The sequence below is a fragment of the Jaculus jaculus genome, chromosome 18 (assembly GCF_020740685.1).
Source record: "Jaculus jaculus isolate mJacJac1 chromosome 18, mJacJac1.mat.Y.cur, whole genome shotgun sequence".
Classification (NCBI taxonomy): Eukaryota; Metazoa; Chordata; class Mammalia; order Rodentia; family Dipodidae; genus Jaculus; species Jaculus jaculus.
The window spans coordinates 55,202,804-55,220,046 of NC_059119.1; the positions used below are offsets into that span (position 1 = coordinate 55,202,804).

Consider the following 17,243-nt stretch of genomic DNA (forward strand, 5'->3'; position numbering starts at 1 on the left):
ATAAACAAACAAAAAAAGAAATGTTAACGTATACAACCGATCAAGTTTGGTGACAATCAGAGAAAATGGCAGTGTGGACCCTTGATATGGCCATTGTGGTGTGACTTAGTGGGGTTACTGTGACCTGATCCCAACCACCCTTTCAAAATACTTCCGCTGCACCCAGTTGTGAGGAAACACTTGGCGTACTGTTGGTACCGTAGTGCATGCTACCAGACAACTGGTCAGGACTTCACAGACGTCAGTAATACTCATGACGAAAGGGGGTAGTTAATGAAAAAATTAAAGGAGACTTACTAGATCAGAACTAAACACTAGGCATCACCTTTGATCAGATAGTGGGTTCAAAGCAGTAAGAACTTATCAAGCATATCTTGGAGATAATCTGAATAAAAAGTGTTCATTAGATACATTGTACTACTGTTAATTTTCAGATGTGGTACTTGTAGAAGTTGTTATTTAGGAAAAATGTTCTTGTTCCTGCAAGGTGTGTACTGAAGTAGTTACGGATAATTATATGACCTGCAGCTTATTTTCAGGACTAGGCATCCATGAATGATAAACAGGCGGGGGGGGGGGGCGGGAGGACGGGGGGGGGGGAATGGGATAAAAATGAACAATTAGGGAATCTAGGTAAAAGGAATATGAGTTTTCATTGAACTATTCTTTTTTTAAAATTTTTTATTTTTAAAATTTTTTATTCATTTATTTGAGAGCTACAGACACAGAGAGAAAGACAGATAGAGGAAGAGAGAGAGAATGGGCGTGCCAGGGCTTCCAGCCTCTGCAAACGAACTCCAGACGCGTGCGCCCCCTTGTGCATCTGGCTAACGTGGGACCTGGGGAACCGAGCCTCGAACCGGGGTCCTTAGGCTTCACAGGCAAGCACTTAACCGCTAAGCCATCTCTCTAGCCCTCATTGAACTATTCTTGTAACCTTTTTGTATATTTAAATATTTTCTTTTTTTGTCTTTATGCATCTTCAAGATAAAAGATTCAGTTGGGAAATGCACAGAAATAGAAAGAGTGAGCTGGCAGGTCATGATGGTATAGTCACTTCATTATTTTGTTATGTGAAACCACACTATGGTCATTAGATCATTGATTCTTATTTTATTTGGAGGGTGGTGAGCATTTTAAAACTCCTGTGTGAATAGATATGGAGAACTGATTGAATCTTGAAGCAGTTAAATAATTTTTTAAAAATCTAGAATAAAATTGTGGCTCAGTTCTCTGTGTAAGCATATGCCTGCAACTATCCGTTTACAGAAGATCTCAAGGGATAGTGTTGTAGATATGGGATACATTTGGCTTACTACAAAACTAGTTAAAATCCCAAGTTATTAAATGTAATTCACCCTATTAATAGTTTGCTTGGACTTACAGTTAGTGTAGTATATTAAAAATGAGCAGTCGGTGCTTTTAATATTTCCAATTTCAACTTTGTAGTGGTTTATCATCTAATTATAATTTATTATTTCATGACCCTAGTTACTAAGCAAATGCATGCTTCAGATTTTTATGGAATGAGGTAAGCCACAAGCAAAAGCGAAGGGGATATTTCATCCTGAAGGCCACCCCAGGCAGTCGTGTTCAGCCGTTTCTCCTGTGTGTGGCCATACCTGAGACGACGAAGGATTCTCTCCACCGAGGTAGGGATAAGGACTGAACACCATTGGCGTAACTCCCTTTGTAACCAGACTGTCCAGCCACTTTCCGAACAAGTACTTTCCCTCCTGAATTGTCAAGCACACCACTATGAAAAGAAAAAAAAAAAAAATGTATATGAGAGGAGGAACAGAAGCACTGCTCATAAGCATCCCATGATTGAACTAAGGTCTTTGTTTCCCACGAAGGCAGTGAGGTTAAGAAAAACCTTTCCATGACCTGGAGTCTAATCCCCAAGTGATGGAGAACAGAAGCGCCCACAAAGTGAACAGGCTTTCATTGGCTAAAAGCAAGAAGTGCCCTTGAGCCTGTGGGGGAGGGTCTGCCTTTTTCTTGCCTCTTTCTCCCTAAGAGTTTCCTGTTAAAGAACACCTGGTATGGGAACTGGACTGACCAGCTCATCCTCCATCCAGTAAAACCTTATTCTCAGTCTGTGCCCTTCTCCCCGACATACCAACCAGTCAAGGCCTTCTGTACGCGCATTTAAACTTAATCAGTAAAGCTCACCCCAGCTTGACGCCTGGTTTACATCGCCAAGGTTATAAGAAATCCTGATCCAAGTCTCCATATGGATTACCCTCTCAAGACTGCTTCCAAGTTGGGAGTTTTCTGCTTTACTTTCTTTCCTAAAAGAAATCTTGCTATACAGGAGCCCTGCCTTTTTCCTTCTCTTGAGCTCTGTAATAAAAATCTTCCAAACCTCACCCTCAATGGCCCATGTATTCCATTTAATTGAATTCATGAATTCATCAACAAGAACCTGAAATCCATTGCCTCCTATTTTTTACCTATTTTAAAAAATATTTATTTATTTGAGAGAGAGGGAGAGAAAGAAAGAAAGGCAGATAGAAAGAATGGGTGTCCCAGGGCCTCCAGCCACTGCAAATGAACTCCAGATGCATGCACCCCCTTGTGCGTGTGGCTTATGTGGGTCCTCAGGAATCAAACTTGGGTCCTTAGGCTTGGTGGACAAGCATCTTAACCACTAAGCCATCTCTCCAACCCCTCCGTTAGAAGTTTTGAGTGACAGTGAGTGTCTGGCACCCTAACTCCTGGGTTAAAAGCCCACCCAAGAGCTAAGAAAAGTTCCATCATTCTTAGAGTTACCCCATAATTCCATATCACAGAAAGGACATCCCTACTCCTCAACCTGGCATCTGCCCTCCCAGTTCAACTGTCTAATTTTTTAAAACATAATCTATAATTATGTTAGTAATTTCTCAGTGTTACTATGTCTCAAATTTATTTTTCCATGGCTTTCTTATTCTCATCGCTTGGTTGCTATGGTTTCTTTTAGTTGTTATTTTTAAGACAGGGTCTCTCTATGTCCTGTCCTCAAACTTAAAAACTATTTTATTTATTATTATTTATTTGTAAGCAGAGAGATATAGACAGAGAGGGAGAAAGAGAGAGAGAGAGAGAGAGAGAGAGAGAGAGAGAGAGAGAGATACACAGAGAGAGAACATGGGAATGCCAGGGCCTTCCGCCACTGCAAATGAACTCCAGATGCATGCCGCACTTTGTATATCTGGCTTTACATAGGTGCTGGGGAATTGAACCCAGGTTGTTAAGCTTTGCAGGCAAGTGCCTTAATCACTGAGCAATCTTTCCAGCTCTCGGTTGAGTTTTGCTGGTTCCTCTGGACCCCTCTGTTTACAATGCTTTTCCCCACAGGGATCCTTATACCTCCTTGCTAATCTAACCCCTTTTTTGAATCTTTTTCTCACAACTTAGTCTCTGATTTTTGTTCTCTCCTGTGCTATGTTATAAACTGTGGAATTAATTTTACCACCCGCCTAAGTGGAAAATTTTATTATGAAAAGGATAGCGATTTATGCTTCTATACAGGTGACTTATCAGGTGTTTTGGAGGACCACTTCTAGCTTTGGGGAGCCAACTGTCAAACTTTCGGGATTTCAGGAACTGGTTGACCTGATAATGGGAGCCTGAGGTTGACTGTCGTGAGTGTCTACATGTGGAAGTGGGCTCCTCAGACCTGTCTTCTCTCTGCCCCCTTTTAAGAGGAATTCAGTACATGATTGGCCAGGGCTAAAGCTTCTAATTATTAAAAAAAAATCACCCCTGCTTTTTCTACTTACAATTAATGGGGAAACCAGAAAAAAAAATAATACCGTTTTCTTTCTCCTAGAAATTATCCTGCCCTTGAGTTTCTATTCCACTGTGCAGTGAGCTGGCTTTTGAGGCACTCTGTGATTGCACCCACACTCTTGTTTAGGAGTCTGAAGCCTTGTATCCGTCGCGTTCCTTGTGATGGTTACTTAGATGAAGAAGAGCTACTTTGGCTCAGGTGTAGATCGGAATTGTTCCATTCCTGTGCTGTTTTTTTTTTCCTTGAAGCCGAGAATAAAGGTGGGTTGTGTGAGTGGGGCTGACTGGAGCGTGAGGATGTTTTTGATACGATGAGACTGGGTTAGGGGAGCACGAACTCGAGGAGAGGATGGGGGGATGGAAGGCTGCGGTTCCACTTGTGAGAAGGATGGGGTATCAAAGCAGCGGATTTAAGTGTGACTTCCTTTGTATCCACATCCTCTAAAGGAGCAAGACAAGTGCCATTTCCCCGTGTCCCTCGGCTCCGCGTGGTGTTGACATCCAGTCACCTCCCTCCAGATCCTGTTGCCGGCAGTCTGGGACAAACTGAAGGTCTGTCTGTCCCTTGGCTCAGAGAAATGAGACAGGAAACTGCTGAGTCAGCTTTGGAGGGGCAGATGACCTCTTCATTGCTCTGTCTCAGAGAAAGCTCTCTTGTCCCTACTTGGCCCCACTTTAAATTTGGAGGTCAGTTTAAGATGAGACTCAGCCAAGAAATACAAATAATGCCTCATTATGTCTTTTATCCTTTTGGTTTGAAAGAATCAAATAGTGAATTATAAGAAGGTATGTAAGTATGATATCATATTTACGTATCAAATTATTTTCTTTTTTTTTTGAGGTAGGGTCTCACTGTAGCTCAGGCTGACCTGGAATACACTATGGAGTCTCAGGGTGGCCTCAAACTCACGGCGATCCTCCTACCTCTGCCTCCCGAGTGCTGGGATTAAAGGCGTGCGCCACCACGCCTGGCCCATATCAAATTCTTTAATTCAAGCTAACTTGCATTTCTAAGCCAAAGTGGGGCTCACTCCTACCTCCCTGTTCTGACTGTGGGAGGCTCTGGTAGGACAGTGATGGAAGCCCCAGGACACTGACCACTCACATTGTCTATGTCTTATGTTTGCCTTTGGAAAAGAGACTCTTTGTTCATGGAAAAAAAAGGTAAGAGCTTTCCAAATTCCTGTTTTTTCCTTAAGACCTCCTGATGCGTAGTGTTACCTCTTTCTTGTTTTGTTTTGTTTTTTGTTTTTCGAGGTAGGGTCTCACTCTGGTCCAGGCTGACCTGGAATTCACTATGGAGTCTCAGGGTGGCCTTGAACTCATGGCGATCCTCCTACCTCTGCCTTCTGAGTGCTGGGATTAAAGGCGTGCGCCACCACGCCCGGCTTGTGTTACCTCTTTCTAAACAGTCACTGTGCTTTCTCAGTCACTGGCTCCGGAAGCCACAATAGCATCTGGTTGCTTAAGTAGTCAGTCCTATTGATGAAACAGTGTTCAGGTGCTCCTTCCTCATCTGTATTCTTTTCGCTGAGTTCTTACACCCATGAGACACTCTGGGGCTTGCAGAGCCTGTTCCTTTGAACACGCTTCTTTATTTATTTATTTATTTTTCTAAATTTTTTCTTCTTAATTTATTTATTAGAGACAGAGAGAGGGAGAGAGAGAGAGACAGAGGAAGTGAAAATGGGTATGCCAGAGCCTCTAGCCACTGAAACCGAACTCCAGATGCATGAGCCACCATGTGCATCTGGCTTACGTGGGACCTGGAGAATTGAACCTGGGTCCTTAGTCTTCTCAGGCATTCGCCTTAACCACTAAGCCATGTCTGCAGCCCAGCCCTTCTTATTTTTTACCCCAAGCATGTGCCCATCCTTCATAAAGCCTTTTTTAAATCCAGACTCCCATAGATCTCCGTCCTTTTGTATGTTAAATTGTGCTGGGTCTCTCCACTTCTCATGTAAATGTGTTACGTAGGTTCTGGGCTAGAAGTCAGGAGACAGGAAAGAGTTCTAATCTTCAACTGAATCAAAGCCTTCTTAGTTGGGGGTTGCTAACAGTATTCTTAAGTAGCGATTCTTAAATGCTGAGTATTCTTAAATGCTAAGGTCTTCTTAAATGGGGATGCTCACAGTAGCCTCTGAATTGAAATGAAATTAGAAGGAAAGAATCAGAACATGATGCAAAGATTACTTCTCATTTTGATAACATCCCTGCTCAGGTCAAATTCAGTCTTGCGTCTCTGTTCTGCTTAAAAAACAGAAGGGCAGGAAGGAGCCAGAAAGCGCCAGAGAAAACAAGGTATCCGTCATCGAGAATCACAGTGGAGAAAACAGGCCATGTTAAGGCAGGCTCAGCCTCTGTGGAAGTGTCGTTGCCCAGTGGAACACCAGTGAGCTCATCTCCTTCCACATCTTGGGGGAAGGAGAGGTGTGTACCTAATACAACCAACTAGCCATTCATAACCATTGAGCTGTCTCTCCAGCCCCTGACTAAACATTCTTCAACTATATCCTGGGGGCTGGACAGATGGCTTAGTGGTTAAGGCACTTGCCAGCAAAGCTCAAGGACTCAGTTTCAATTCCCCAAGACCCACATAAGCCAGATGCACCAAGTGGCGCATGCAACTGGAGTTTGTTTGTAGAGGCTGAAGGCCCTGGCATGCCCATTTTCTTTCTCCCTTTTCCTGTCTCTCTCAAATAAATAAATAAAAATTTAAAAGAATATTTAAAAAACTATATCCACTGCACAATTTTTTTTTCCTGGTTCCTCCAAAGTTCAGAGTCTACTGACTAGCTACCTTGAAAGGGATGAATTTTACATTCTCTCCTCTCCTGGCAGAGACATCGCTGAATATCCAACTAGCTTATGTGCAAATAAAGAGAAGCAAAAAAAAAAAAAAGGGGCCAGAAGCCTGAATAATTCAGACACCTCATCCAGCGTCCAGCAGCTGCGTCCATAGCTATGTGCCCGGTAGTCATGGGCATGGGCACATTGGACCGGGGCTCAGGTTTTGCTCTGGCAACTTTCAGTGGCATGTCCTTAGGAAAGCTGCTCAGGCTGTCTTTATGTACTGTTCCCGTTGCTGTTTGCTGTGTTTTTTAGGGCAAGGTCTCATGCAGCTCAGGCTAGCCTCAAACTCTGTGTCACGGAGGATAACCCTGGACTCGTGATCCTCCACCTCCCAAGCGCTGAGGTTACAGGCGTGTCCCGCCATGCCCAGCCCGCCTTCATCTTTAAATTGTGCCCAATAATAATAGTAGCTACTATGTAGGGGACTTGTGAAGAGTAAGTACGGTAAGTAGGGGACGTGCTGGCCATATACGTGGTAACATCACGGAAGATTTTAAGGAAACGTTGCATTTCTCTGTGTTTGGCTCCAAACTTAACAAAAAGGGGTCTGACAAGACTATTAAGGTCACTTTTGCCTTTCTTCATTTAAGCAGTGACAGTTCAAAGCATGCCATGCCTCCTGTCCTCCTTCCTGGATCCCAGAGTGACAGCTGGTCACACCTGTCACCCTCTTTCTCAGTGTTCTCACTCCCCTTTGTCTCCAGGCCAGCACCACAGCTCTGATTATATATATATATATATATAATATATAATTATATATTATATAATATTATATATATTATTATATATATTATATATGTTATATGTTATAATATATATATTATATATCATATATATATTATATGTAAATGTATATATAATAATATATATAATATATAATAATATAATAATAATATATATGTATATGTATTTGTATATATATATATATATATATACACACACATATATATGTGTATATATATATATATGTGTGTGTATATATATATATATATATATATACACATACATGGACATATTTCCCTATAAACTTCCGAGCATTCCTTAGCCACATTCCTACCATTTTCTTGCCTAACAGATACAGATAGAAAATAAGAGCTAGAAGGAATTATTATCACGGTTTTTGCCAATAAAAGGTTTAAAAAGGTGGTATACATCCTCGAGAACTTTATTTTCTTTGTCGTGACCATGAAAGAGCAGTGGCCTTCTACCTTCCTAATCAAAGGGGAAAGAGAAGTCCAGCATTTTCTTTTCTAAGAGCACGATGGAAGGGAACATAGCGTTATGCGTGACTTCTGGGACATCCTGTGGAGGCAAGATTGCAAATAAAATACAGGAGACTGAGCTGGAGTTTTCCCTTCTTTGCTTGCTAATTACAGCGGCCTGGCCCCAAGGGCCCCAGCGGCACGTGGCTCGCAGGTCATTCAGTCCCCCAGAGCCACTCACCTGTGCACCGCAGCGCCGCACACGCTGGAGTACGACGCATAGACATCAGTGCCGTAGACGTGATATTTGGGGTCTTGGCATCCTGCTGGACATCTCACCATGAACTCGGGGTTGATGATCTTCCCAGCTTTGACATCACAGCCGATCTGAGGCACAGCTGGGAATACGAAATGAGGTCAAAGTTACCCCTTCTGCATGAGGCGCCTCCGTCAGGTCACGCCCGCTCACTCACTCAATCTTCAGAAGTCTGCTCCCGTGTGGCCCCCACCTCCCTTCCATATCATGAAGGTAACAGTGGAGCTAGGCCATTCTTCAGGCCAAAAGAACAATGACCATGCGCTGTGTTTAATATGCTAAAAGCAAAACTCAAGACTGATTCCTGTGCTTATTTGGACAATTCATTAATTGGAGAGAACTCTGGGAGAAGATCTGCCTCTCATGATCAGAGCTGTAATGGCGAGTCAGTAGGAGGAGGGTACCTCTTGTTTTGCAGATGCTCTGTGTGGACCCCAGGAAGAGGAAAGTCAGACAACCTTGCAGGAAAGGCTTCCCAGGAAAGACAAGGGGTCATCACCTCCCCGTCACAGATGGGCGAGGCAAGGTGATTGGCTGAGCCAGGGCTTTATACTGGAGCTGGGTGGGAGGGAGCTAAGATTGGCTGCATTGGGTCCGGCTCTGCAGGTGGCTTGAGTCCTTGGGATCTGTGCGGGATGTGGGGACACAAAGGAAGGTCTGTGGATATGAGGAGATATTCTGACAGTGGCTTGGAGGCTGCTTTAGGTCCTGGTGTCGGGTCACTGTGGGAATCATCCGTTGTCTTCTGCCTCTACACTCAGAAAGCGGGGAAAGCCACAGGGAGTACCCGGAAAATGTCGCCATGCCTGTATCACCTCCCTCCCCCACTTTTTAAAAATCTCTGTGTCATAGTGGTTGAAGGGCTAGTCTTATGCCATGGGCAAGCCTTCTGGAGCAGAGGGCTTGCCTAGGGTGAGATGGAAAACATATTGCTGACAATATCAGAAAGGGCATCCTATTTATGCCTCTTTGCAAAGATGTCCCCTGGGAAAGCTTCTTAAACTTCAAGTTGCAGCCACATAGAAGGCCATAGAACTGAATGTATGCAGGGGTTACAAAATAATTTTGGCAAAAGGCTTCTGACTGTGCAAATTGAACACGTATGGATCCGGGGTGGTTTTGTCAGTGCCCAGCAGTGCCTAATTACACAAGTTCACTTTAGCTTTGGTTCCAAACACACAACACACACACTTTCTGCTGCTCATGCCATCCTACCACACAACGCCAAGAAATACTGCCTCGAACACCATGGGTCAGATTCACGACTATTCAAGAATTGCAGTGTTTTTTTTTTTTTTTAAATTGTACAAAGCCTGCTGCTCTTATAGAAACATAATGTTTTAATTATGGAAAACATAGACTTAGTGTCTTTGTATAATCATTTCTCAGCATGTATGTACCAGATTAGCATATTGCTGGATTGCACTATATCAGAAAGCTTGATTTTATTGTTTTTTGCTTATATTTATATGATAGTGAGAAAGATGGAGGGAGGGAGAGAGGGCGAGAGAAAGACAGAAAGAGAAAGAAGGGGTATTCCAGGGCCTCCAGCCACTGCAAACGAACTCCAGATGCATGTGCCACCTTCTGCATCTAGCTTATGTGAGTCCTGGAATATCGAACCTGGGTCCTTTGGCTTTGCAGGCAAACACGTTAACTGCTAAGCTATCCCTCTAGCCCACAAAATTTGATTTTAAAAGTGTGCCACTTGAGTTGCTGACTTGAGATTCATGAAAAGTAAATTATTAAATGAATTTTGGCTTGGGATTAAGATAGAATTACCAAAAAGTTCTGAAATAACCTCAAACATACTTCTGCCATTTCTTCTACATGATTTTTTTAATTTTTTTTTATATTTTATTTATTTATTTGAGAGCGACAGAGACAGAGAGAAAGCTAGATAGAGGGAGAGAGAGAGAGAATGGGCGCGCCAGGGCTTCCAGCCTCTGCAAACAAACTCCAGACGCGTGCACCCCCTTGTGCATCTGGCTAACGTGGGACCTGGGGAACCGAGCCTCGAACCGGGGTCCTTAGGCTTCACAGGCAAGTGCTTAACCACTAAGCCATCTCTCCAGCCCTTTTTTGAGGTAGGGTCTCACTCTGGTCCAGGCTGACCTGGAATTAACTCTGTAGTCTCAGCGTGGCCTTGAACTCACGGCGATCCTCCTACCTCTGCCTTCCGAGTGCTGGGATTAAAGGCGTGCGCCACCACGCCCGGCTTGTGTTTTTTTTTCAAGGTAAGGTCTCACTGTAGCCCAGGTTGACCTAGAACTCACTCTGTAGTCCCAGGCTTGCCTCAAACTCACAGCGATCCTCCTACCTCGGCCTCCCTTGTGCTGGGATTAAAGGTGTATACCGCCATGCCTGGCCTAAACCTTTTTTTTTTGATTTTTTTTTTTTAATCAGTGCATGTTTGAGTTGTATATTTGTATATCTATATATGGAGTATTGCAGGAAAATTTCTTACGTTAAAAGGGGTCACGTGTGGAAACCATTTAGGAAGTTCTGCCTTGGACTGGAGCTTGGGCACAGTGGGCAAAACACTTGCCGCCCAAGTGTGAGGACCTGAGTTCAGCTCGTCAGAACCCACGTACGGCTGGACGCTGTAACTCGGCCTCTGTAATCCCAGAACCAGCTGGCCCGGTGCCACCCCAGCGAACAGCAAGACACTGTCTCAAACAAGGTGGAAGGAGAGGTGGTCCTCTTCCTCCACACCCATCCTGTTGGCACACAGCACTCATGCGCCCACAAAGGCTCTCACCCACAAAGATCAGGAAGCCCTGCCCTGAAAGACATGGATGGCCCTCTAGGTGGGAAGGAGCACGTCCAATTCTGGATCTGCTCTCAAGAAGGGCTTTGAACACCAGCTGGGTCCACGGTGAGCAGCATGGAAACCGCTCAGTAGGAGTTGTGGTTGGCAAGAATTTGGAGGCGGTGTGATCCTTGTCTTTTTTTTTTTAATTTAATTTAATTAATTTATTTATTTCTGAGAGAGAAAGAATGGGTGCAACAGGGCCTCCAGCCACTTCAGACAAGCTCCAGACGCATGCGCCCCCTTGTGCATCTGGCTTCCGTGGGTTCTGGAGAATTGAACTGAGGTCCTTTGGGTTGGCAGGCAAGTGTCTTAAGCGCTAAGCCATCTCTCCAGCCCTATCCCTGTCTTGACATTATTAGCACTGTTGTGGGCTATGATCCCACAGGGTCGGATATAAAGGGTCAAACTTTCCACGCAGGTAAAATTTTGCCAAGAACTTTCTAGGAACTGACGCTGTCCTGGGAGGTACGGGCTGCCTCACGAAGAGAGAGCGGGGCCCTTGGCGGAGAAGGCAGGCAGAGCGGTTGTAAGGGGATTTCTGTCTTGGGTGGGAGGTGGCAGTAAAACCCCTCCCAGAGCTTCGAGTCTGTGATTACACACCGGATCCAGGAGCCCTGCCAGGCCACCCACCCTCTGAGTTACCAAAATGCTCTCAGAGCTATTAATGGCTTGCAGCTGTACCCCAAACGCTGCGTTCTCCCTTTAACCCCCACGTGCCCAGCTCAGCAGAGTCCCATTTCATTCAAGGCCCAGAGAGAAGCCGTGCTCTTTGATCGCCCGTCCCTCCCGCAAGCCTGGCTTCTCAGGGCCAGGCCAGCGTGCGCTTCTCCTGGGAGTCGGGGGTGAGTTTGATCCCAGGCTTAAGCAATTTGTGGTCTACATTAAGAAGCAAAGCACCTGCTTAAAACATTTGGTTTCATTCTCTTCACCAAAGGTTGCCTCCTCGGCAGTTACTTCCTTTCTTACCTTCTGTTCCTTTAAACTCTGATACCAAAGGCAATTAAAAGGCTGAAGATGCCAGTGGAATCTTTCCTCCTATTAGCTAGTTCCTTGATCCCTGGGTGTAGCTGAGCCCCGTTTAACTCTCCTGGTCTCCACGATTCATTTGTGTGCTCCCAAATGCTTCTCCTCCCTTAGATGTGAAGAAAACGACAGAAACTCCTGCTTTTCTCAGCTCTTTGAATTAGGAGATGACAAACTGTGAATTAGAATTAAAGTCTGATAACTCTCTGAGATTGTGGATCTTTTGGGAAGGATAACCAAATCTTTTGGACCTGAGCAAACTGGAAATGTATTGCATGAGATTCAGAGTATGCATGGCACATGCTGTGATATTGTCCGTGAAAATTGCTTTAAAAGACAAAGGGAGGGGGCTGGAGAGATGGCTTGGCAGTTAAGGCGCTTCCCTGCAAAGCCTAAGGACTCATGTTTGACTCTCTGGGTCCCATGTAAGCCAGACACACAGTGATGCAAGTGTGCAAGGTTGTACATACACACCAGGGGGCGCACGTGTCTGGAGTTTGACTGCAGTGGCTGGAGGCCCTGGTGAGCCAATTGTGCCTCTCACTCTCATATGAAAAAAATAAAATAAAATAAAACATAAAAAAGAAGTAAAAAGGCAATCTGTTGGGCTTGCCTCAAAAAAAAGGACAAGGGGAAATGCCATATTGGTATTTTCACATTCTGCTATTCAAGTTTTCCTCCCTGAGAGACATTTGGTTTTTGTTTGCTTGTTTGCCTTTATTTTATTTTTTAAACAAGTGCTTAGGAAATATTTCAGATGCAATTTGCTATCTATACCCAAAAGCATTAGCAAAATTGGTGGATGAACTCATTAATTTGTCTCACGGGGTGGAACATGAGATCAAGCACATATGCTCATGCATTTTGGGAGAAAGAAAAACTCGGAGTCATGGCAAAGTGTGGCTAAAGGTTAAATATTTGTTAAATTTGTTCAGAAAATTAAGCTGGAGAGGGTGTGAACTAATTAGATTTCGCAGAGTCACTGCCAAGATCACTGGAAAGTGAAGTCTGTGTTCAGCCAGGAAAAGCAAGCCGTGTTGTATCTTTCTGAGATATCCTTTAAGTATGTGAAAGCCACGGTTTTGTTTCTGCTAGTTGTTTGTGAAGTGGCTTGTTTCCTTTTGGCCACCAAACATCCTGCCGCATCCCTACTTGAGGGACCATTTATCTTTCACGTCCTGCGAATGCTTCGGAACTGTTTCATGAGCACAGGTTATGCTCTCCGCCCTTTCTCTCATTGTTTACATTTCTTTATATATAGTTTTTTTACTCCCATCTCTGAACTTTACCCCCCCCCCCAATCTATAAAGCGGACTTCCTTAAGAGTTCAAGCGTCGTACGCCACACTCAGTGGGAAAGAGTAAAAGACAAAGTGGTGGTGAATGCTGCCTCCACTGTTCAGCTCAGGTGAGAGCAGACTTTTTAAGTTCTAGAAAGGTTTATTTGCAGAAAGCAAGACAAAAGCCTCTTCAGTCTTGCTGGTAGCAATGAGGGAGGCACCGGGCCACAGCGTGGCAACACAGTCTCCATCAAGAATTCCTTCCCAGAGGCCTTTGGAATCAGCCACAGGGCAGAGAAAAACCTCTTGTAAAGCAGGTAGTCAGGGGCAGGAGAGATGGCTTAGCAGTTAAGGCAGTTGTCTGCAAAGCCAAAGGACTCAGGTTTGATTCCCCAGGACTCACGTAAGCCAGATGCACAAGGTGACGCATGTGTCTGGAGTTCATTTGCATTGGCTGGAGGCCCTGGTGCGCCCATTCTCTCTCTCTCTCTCCCCCTCTCTTTCTCCCTCTCCCTCTTACTCTTTTGTCAAATAAACAAATAAACATAAAAATAAAGCAGGTAGTTAGAACCACAGGGTACTGTTTTCTCTCCTTCCTCCTCCTCCTTGTTCTCCTTTGTATTGTGAGTGGCATGCGTATTTGAGTGTGTGTGGATGCACGTGTGTGTGCAGGTGCGTATGTATGCAATACATGTGGAGGCCAGAAGTCACCTTTGGGTCTTTCCTCCGTTGTTCTCTGCTTCAATGAGACGCGGTCTCTCGTTGAACACAGAGTTTACTGCTTTGGCCACTACAGCTCGCCGGTTTATCCGGTCTCCTGTCCAGAGCTCTGAGGTTACAGGTCTTCATTATCAGCATGCCTGCACACAAGTGTGTGGGTGCTGCAGATCTGAATTCAGACACCCATGCTTCTGCAACGAGCGCTTTTTTAAAAAAAATTTATTTATTTATTTATTTGAGAGCGACAGACACAGAGAGAAAGACAGATAGAGGGAGAGAGAGAGAATGGGCGCGCCAGGGCTTCCAGCCTCTGCAAACGAACTCCAGACGCGTGCGCCCCCTTGTGCATCTGGCTAACGTGGGACCTGGGGAACCGAGCCTCGAACCGGGGTCCTTAGGCTTCACAGGCAAGCACTTAACTGCTAAGCCATCTCTCCAGCCCAACAAGCGCTTTTTTGATTGAACCATCACCCCAGCCCCAGATTCTGGTTTCAGAGGTGCAAATGTCATCTGTATTAATCACAAAGGTCCCATCTTAGCACAGAAAATTGATCGTCTGAGCTACTATTTTCAATACACAGTCATAATTTCAGAGGGAGAAGCCAGGTGTTATGGCTACAGCTCTAATCTCAGAGCTCATGGGGGGCGGGGGAGGAAAGTGGATTGTAAGTTTTAGGGCAGTCTAGGCTGCATAATAAGACCCTGTCTCAGAAAAATCTTCTCAGTGGAAGAATTACAAATATTCCTGCTGTGGGTTGGGCTTCCTGCCTGCGATTATAATAGTGGCTTTTGGCACAATAAGCCAGGTACGTGGCAGGTCAAATCAAACTGTAGACAGTCCTTTGATTTTGCCATCCATCTTTCCAGTGATCCCAGAAGAGAACCACATTGCTTCTGGGGAAAAAAATTTCCTTATTAATTAGGGAAAGCCTATGTAAGCTTGCCTTGTGGCTGTTAAGGAGGAGAAATTACAACATAAAAGCACTTATGAGTGATACATTTTAATATTAAGCTTGCGTTTGTTGGACTGTGATAGTCAACTAATACAAAATCTTATTACGAGAAAGTTAGTCATTTAATGAAATAAAAGATCATGAATTTGTGCCAGGATGTGGTCATGCATGCCTTTTTTTTTAAAAAAAAAATTTTTTTTATTCTTTTTTATTTATTTATTTGAGAGCGACAGACACAGAAAGACAGATAGAGGGAGAGAGAGAGAGAATGGGCGCGCCAGGGCTTCCAGCCACTGCAAATGAACTCCAGAGGCGTGTGCCCCCTTGTGCATCCGGCTAACGTGGGACCTGGGGAACCGAGCCTCGAACCGGGGTCCTTAGGCTTCACAGGCGAGCGCTTAACCGCTAAGCCAATTCTCCAGCCCCATGCCTTTAATCTCAGTACTCAGGAGGCAGAGGTAGGAGGATCGCCATGATTTTGAGGCTACCCTGAGACTCCATAGTGAATCCCAGGTAAGCCTGGGCTAGTGAGATCCTACCTCAAAACAACAAAAAAAAAAAGAGGTCATGAATTTGAAAATGAGTTGCCCTTCTTGGCCTGGCATCCTGTGAACAGGATAATTCTAATTCTTCCTACCCAAAGCATTCCTGGTCATTTCCCCCTAAATCTTTGATTGTGTTACATCTTTGCTCATAGACCACTGATAGCTTTTTGTTGGTGTTGTTGACTTTAGGAAAAGTTAAACAATCTCAAAGCTTTTGTACAGTACCCTTTATAGGAATTCTGGGCTTGGCAATAATGTCCTGCTACTTCCTAAATGCCCATTGCCTTGAAATTTGGCTTGAATCACTAATGAGGCCTAAAACTCTCTTTCTTTCCATCTGCTTAAGTGCTACTAAATCTTCAAATGCTCGTTTCCAGTTACGTCTTTATTTATGTACCAGAATGTAAACTCCAGGGATTTTGTCTATGATGTTCACTGATACTCCGTGAAATACCGAGTGAAAGGAAGCAATTTATTAGAAAATCCAGTTACTTTTTATTTCGTAATCTGCTATTCCTCTCTACCTCCACTTTGGTCCAATTCACTGACATTTCCTGCCTGGATGGTTAACATAATTGTCTCTTGTGTTTGTGTCTTCCATGCTTCTCCACCCTTAGCGCCAATCCATTCTCCATGGATAGATACCGTTGCAGTCAGGTTCGCGTTGCTGGCAGAAATCACCCAAGAGCAGCTTTTGGGAAAAAAGGATTTCTTTTGGCTTACAGACTCGAGGGGGTAGCTCCATGATGGCCAGGGAAAACTATGACATGAGCAGAGGGTGGACATCCTCCCCTGGCCAACATCAGGTGGGCAACAGCAATAGGAGAGTTGCCAAACACTGGCATGAGGAAATTGGCTATAACACCCATAAGCCCGCCCCCAATGATACACTGCCTTCAGAAGGCCTTAATTCCCAAATCTCCATCAGCTGGGAGCCTAGCATTCAGGACACCTAAGTTGATGGGGGACACCTGAGTCAAACCACCACAGATAGTGAATACAGCGGGGGCTGGTGGTTGGCAGGGAAATAGCTCAGTAGTTAAAAGCACTTTGTGGGGCTGGAGAGCTGGCTTAGCGGTTAAGCGCTTGCCTGTGAAGCCCGAGGACCCCGGCTCGAGGCTCAATTCCCCAGGACCCACGTTAGCCAGTTGCACAAGGTGACGCACGTGTCTGGAGTTCGTTTGTAGTGGCTGGAAGCCCTGGCGCGCCCATTCTCAATCTCACTCTCTCTATCTGCCTCTTTCTCTCTCTGTCACTCTGAAATAAATAAACAACAAAAATAAAATAACATAAAGCACTTTGTGGGGAAGCTGTGACAACCAGAGTTCAGCTTCCCAGAACCCACCTAAAGCCCAGATACAAGCGGTGCACGGGTCTGCGATCCCAGCACGTCTATGGCAGCTGGAGATGGAGTCAGGCAGATCTGGAGGCTGTAAGGCAGTGAGTGAGTCAGGAGCTTCCAGCAGCAAAACAAGACAGACCCTGTTTACAACAAAGCGGACAGCGGAGACCCAAGAGCTTGTTCTCCGGCCTGCACGCACGTGTGCACTCGTGACATCAGATCTCATCGTCCTCCTCAACACTCCTCAGCTGCTTGCTATTCCCTGTTAATGTCCACGCTCCTTAACATGGAAGGATTTGGCCCTCTGCTTAATCACTTGTCAGTGACACGGAAAATGAGGACGCACCAGGGCAAATGCCTGGCTGTAGGGAATGGGATCAGCGGTCTGAAGACACCAAAAGGCCCGTGCGCCGGGAGC

General features: G+C 44.9%; 1 protein-coding gene across 3 annotated transcripts in view; it reads right to left on the minus strand.

The window, feature by feature from the left end:
- The window catches only part of Vit (vitrin), a 140,723-nt gene that overhangs the window by 67,368 nt on the left and 56,112 nt on the right, over nucleotides 1–17,243 (minus strand). For all 3 annotated transcript variants that reach the window (XM_045137834.1, XM_045137836.1, XM_004660100.2), the window contains exons 4-5: nucleotides 8,074–8,230; nucleotides 1,623–1,756 (exon numbers count right to left, since the gene is read on the minus strand). In XM_045137834.1, the coding sequence (XP_044993769.1) occupies nucleotides 1,623–1,756; nucleotides 8,074–8,230 (291 nt within the window). The remainder of the gene's footprint in view (nucleotides 1–1,622; nucleotides 1,757–8,073; nucleotides 8,231–17,243) is intronic.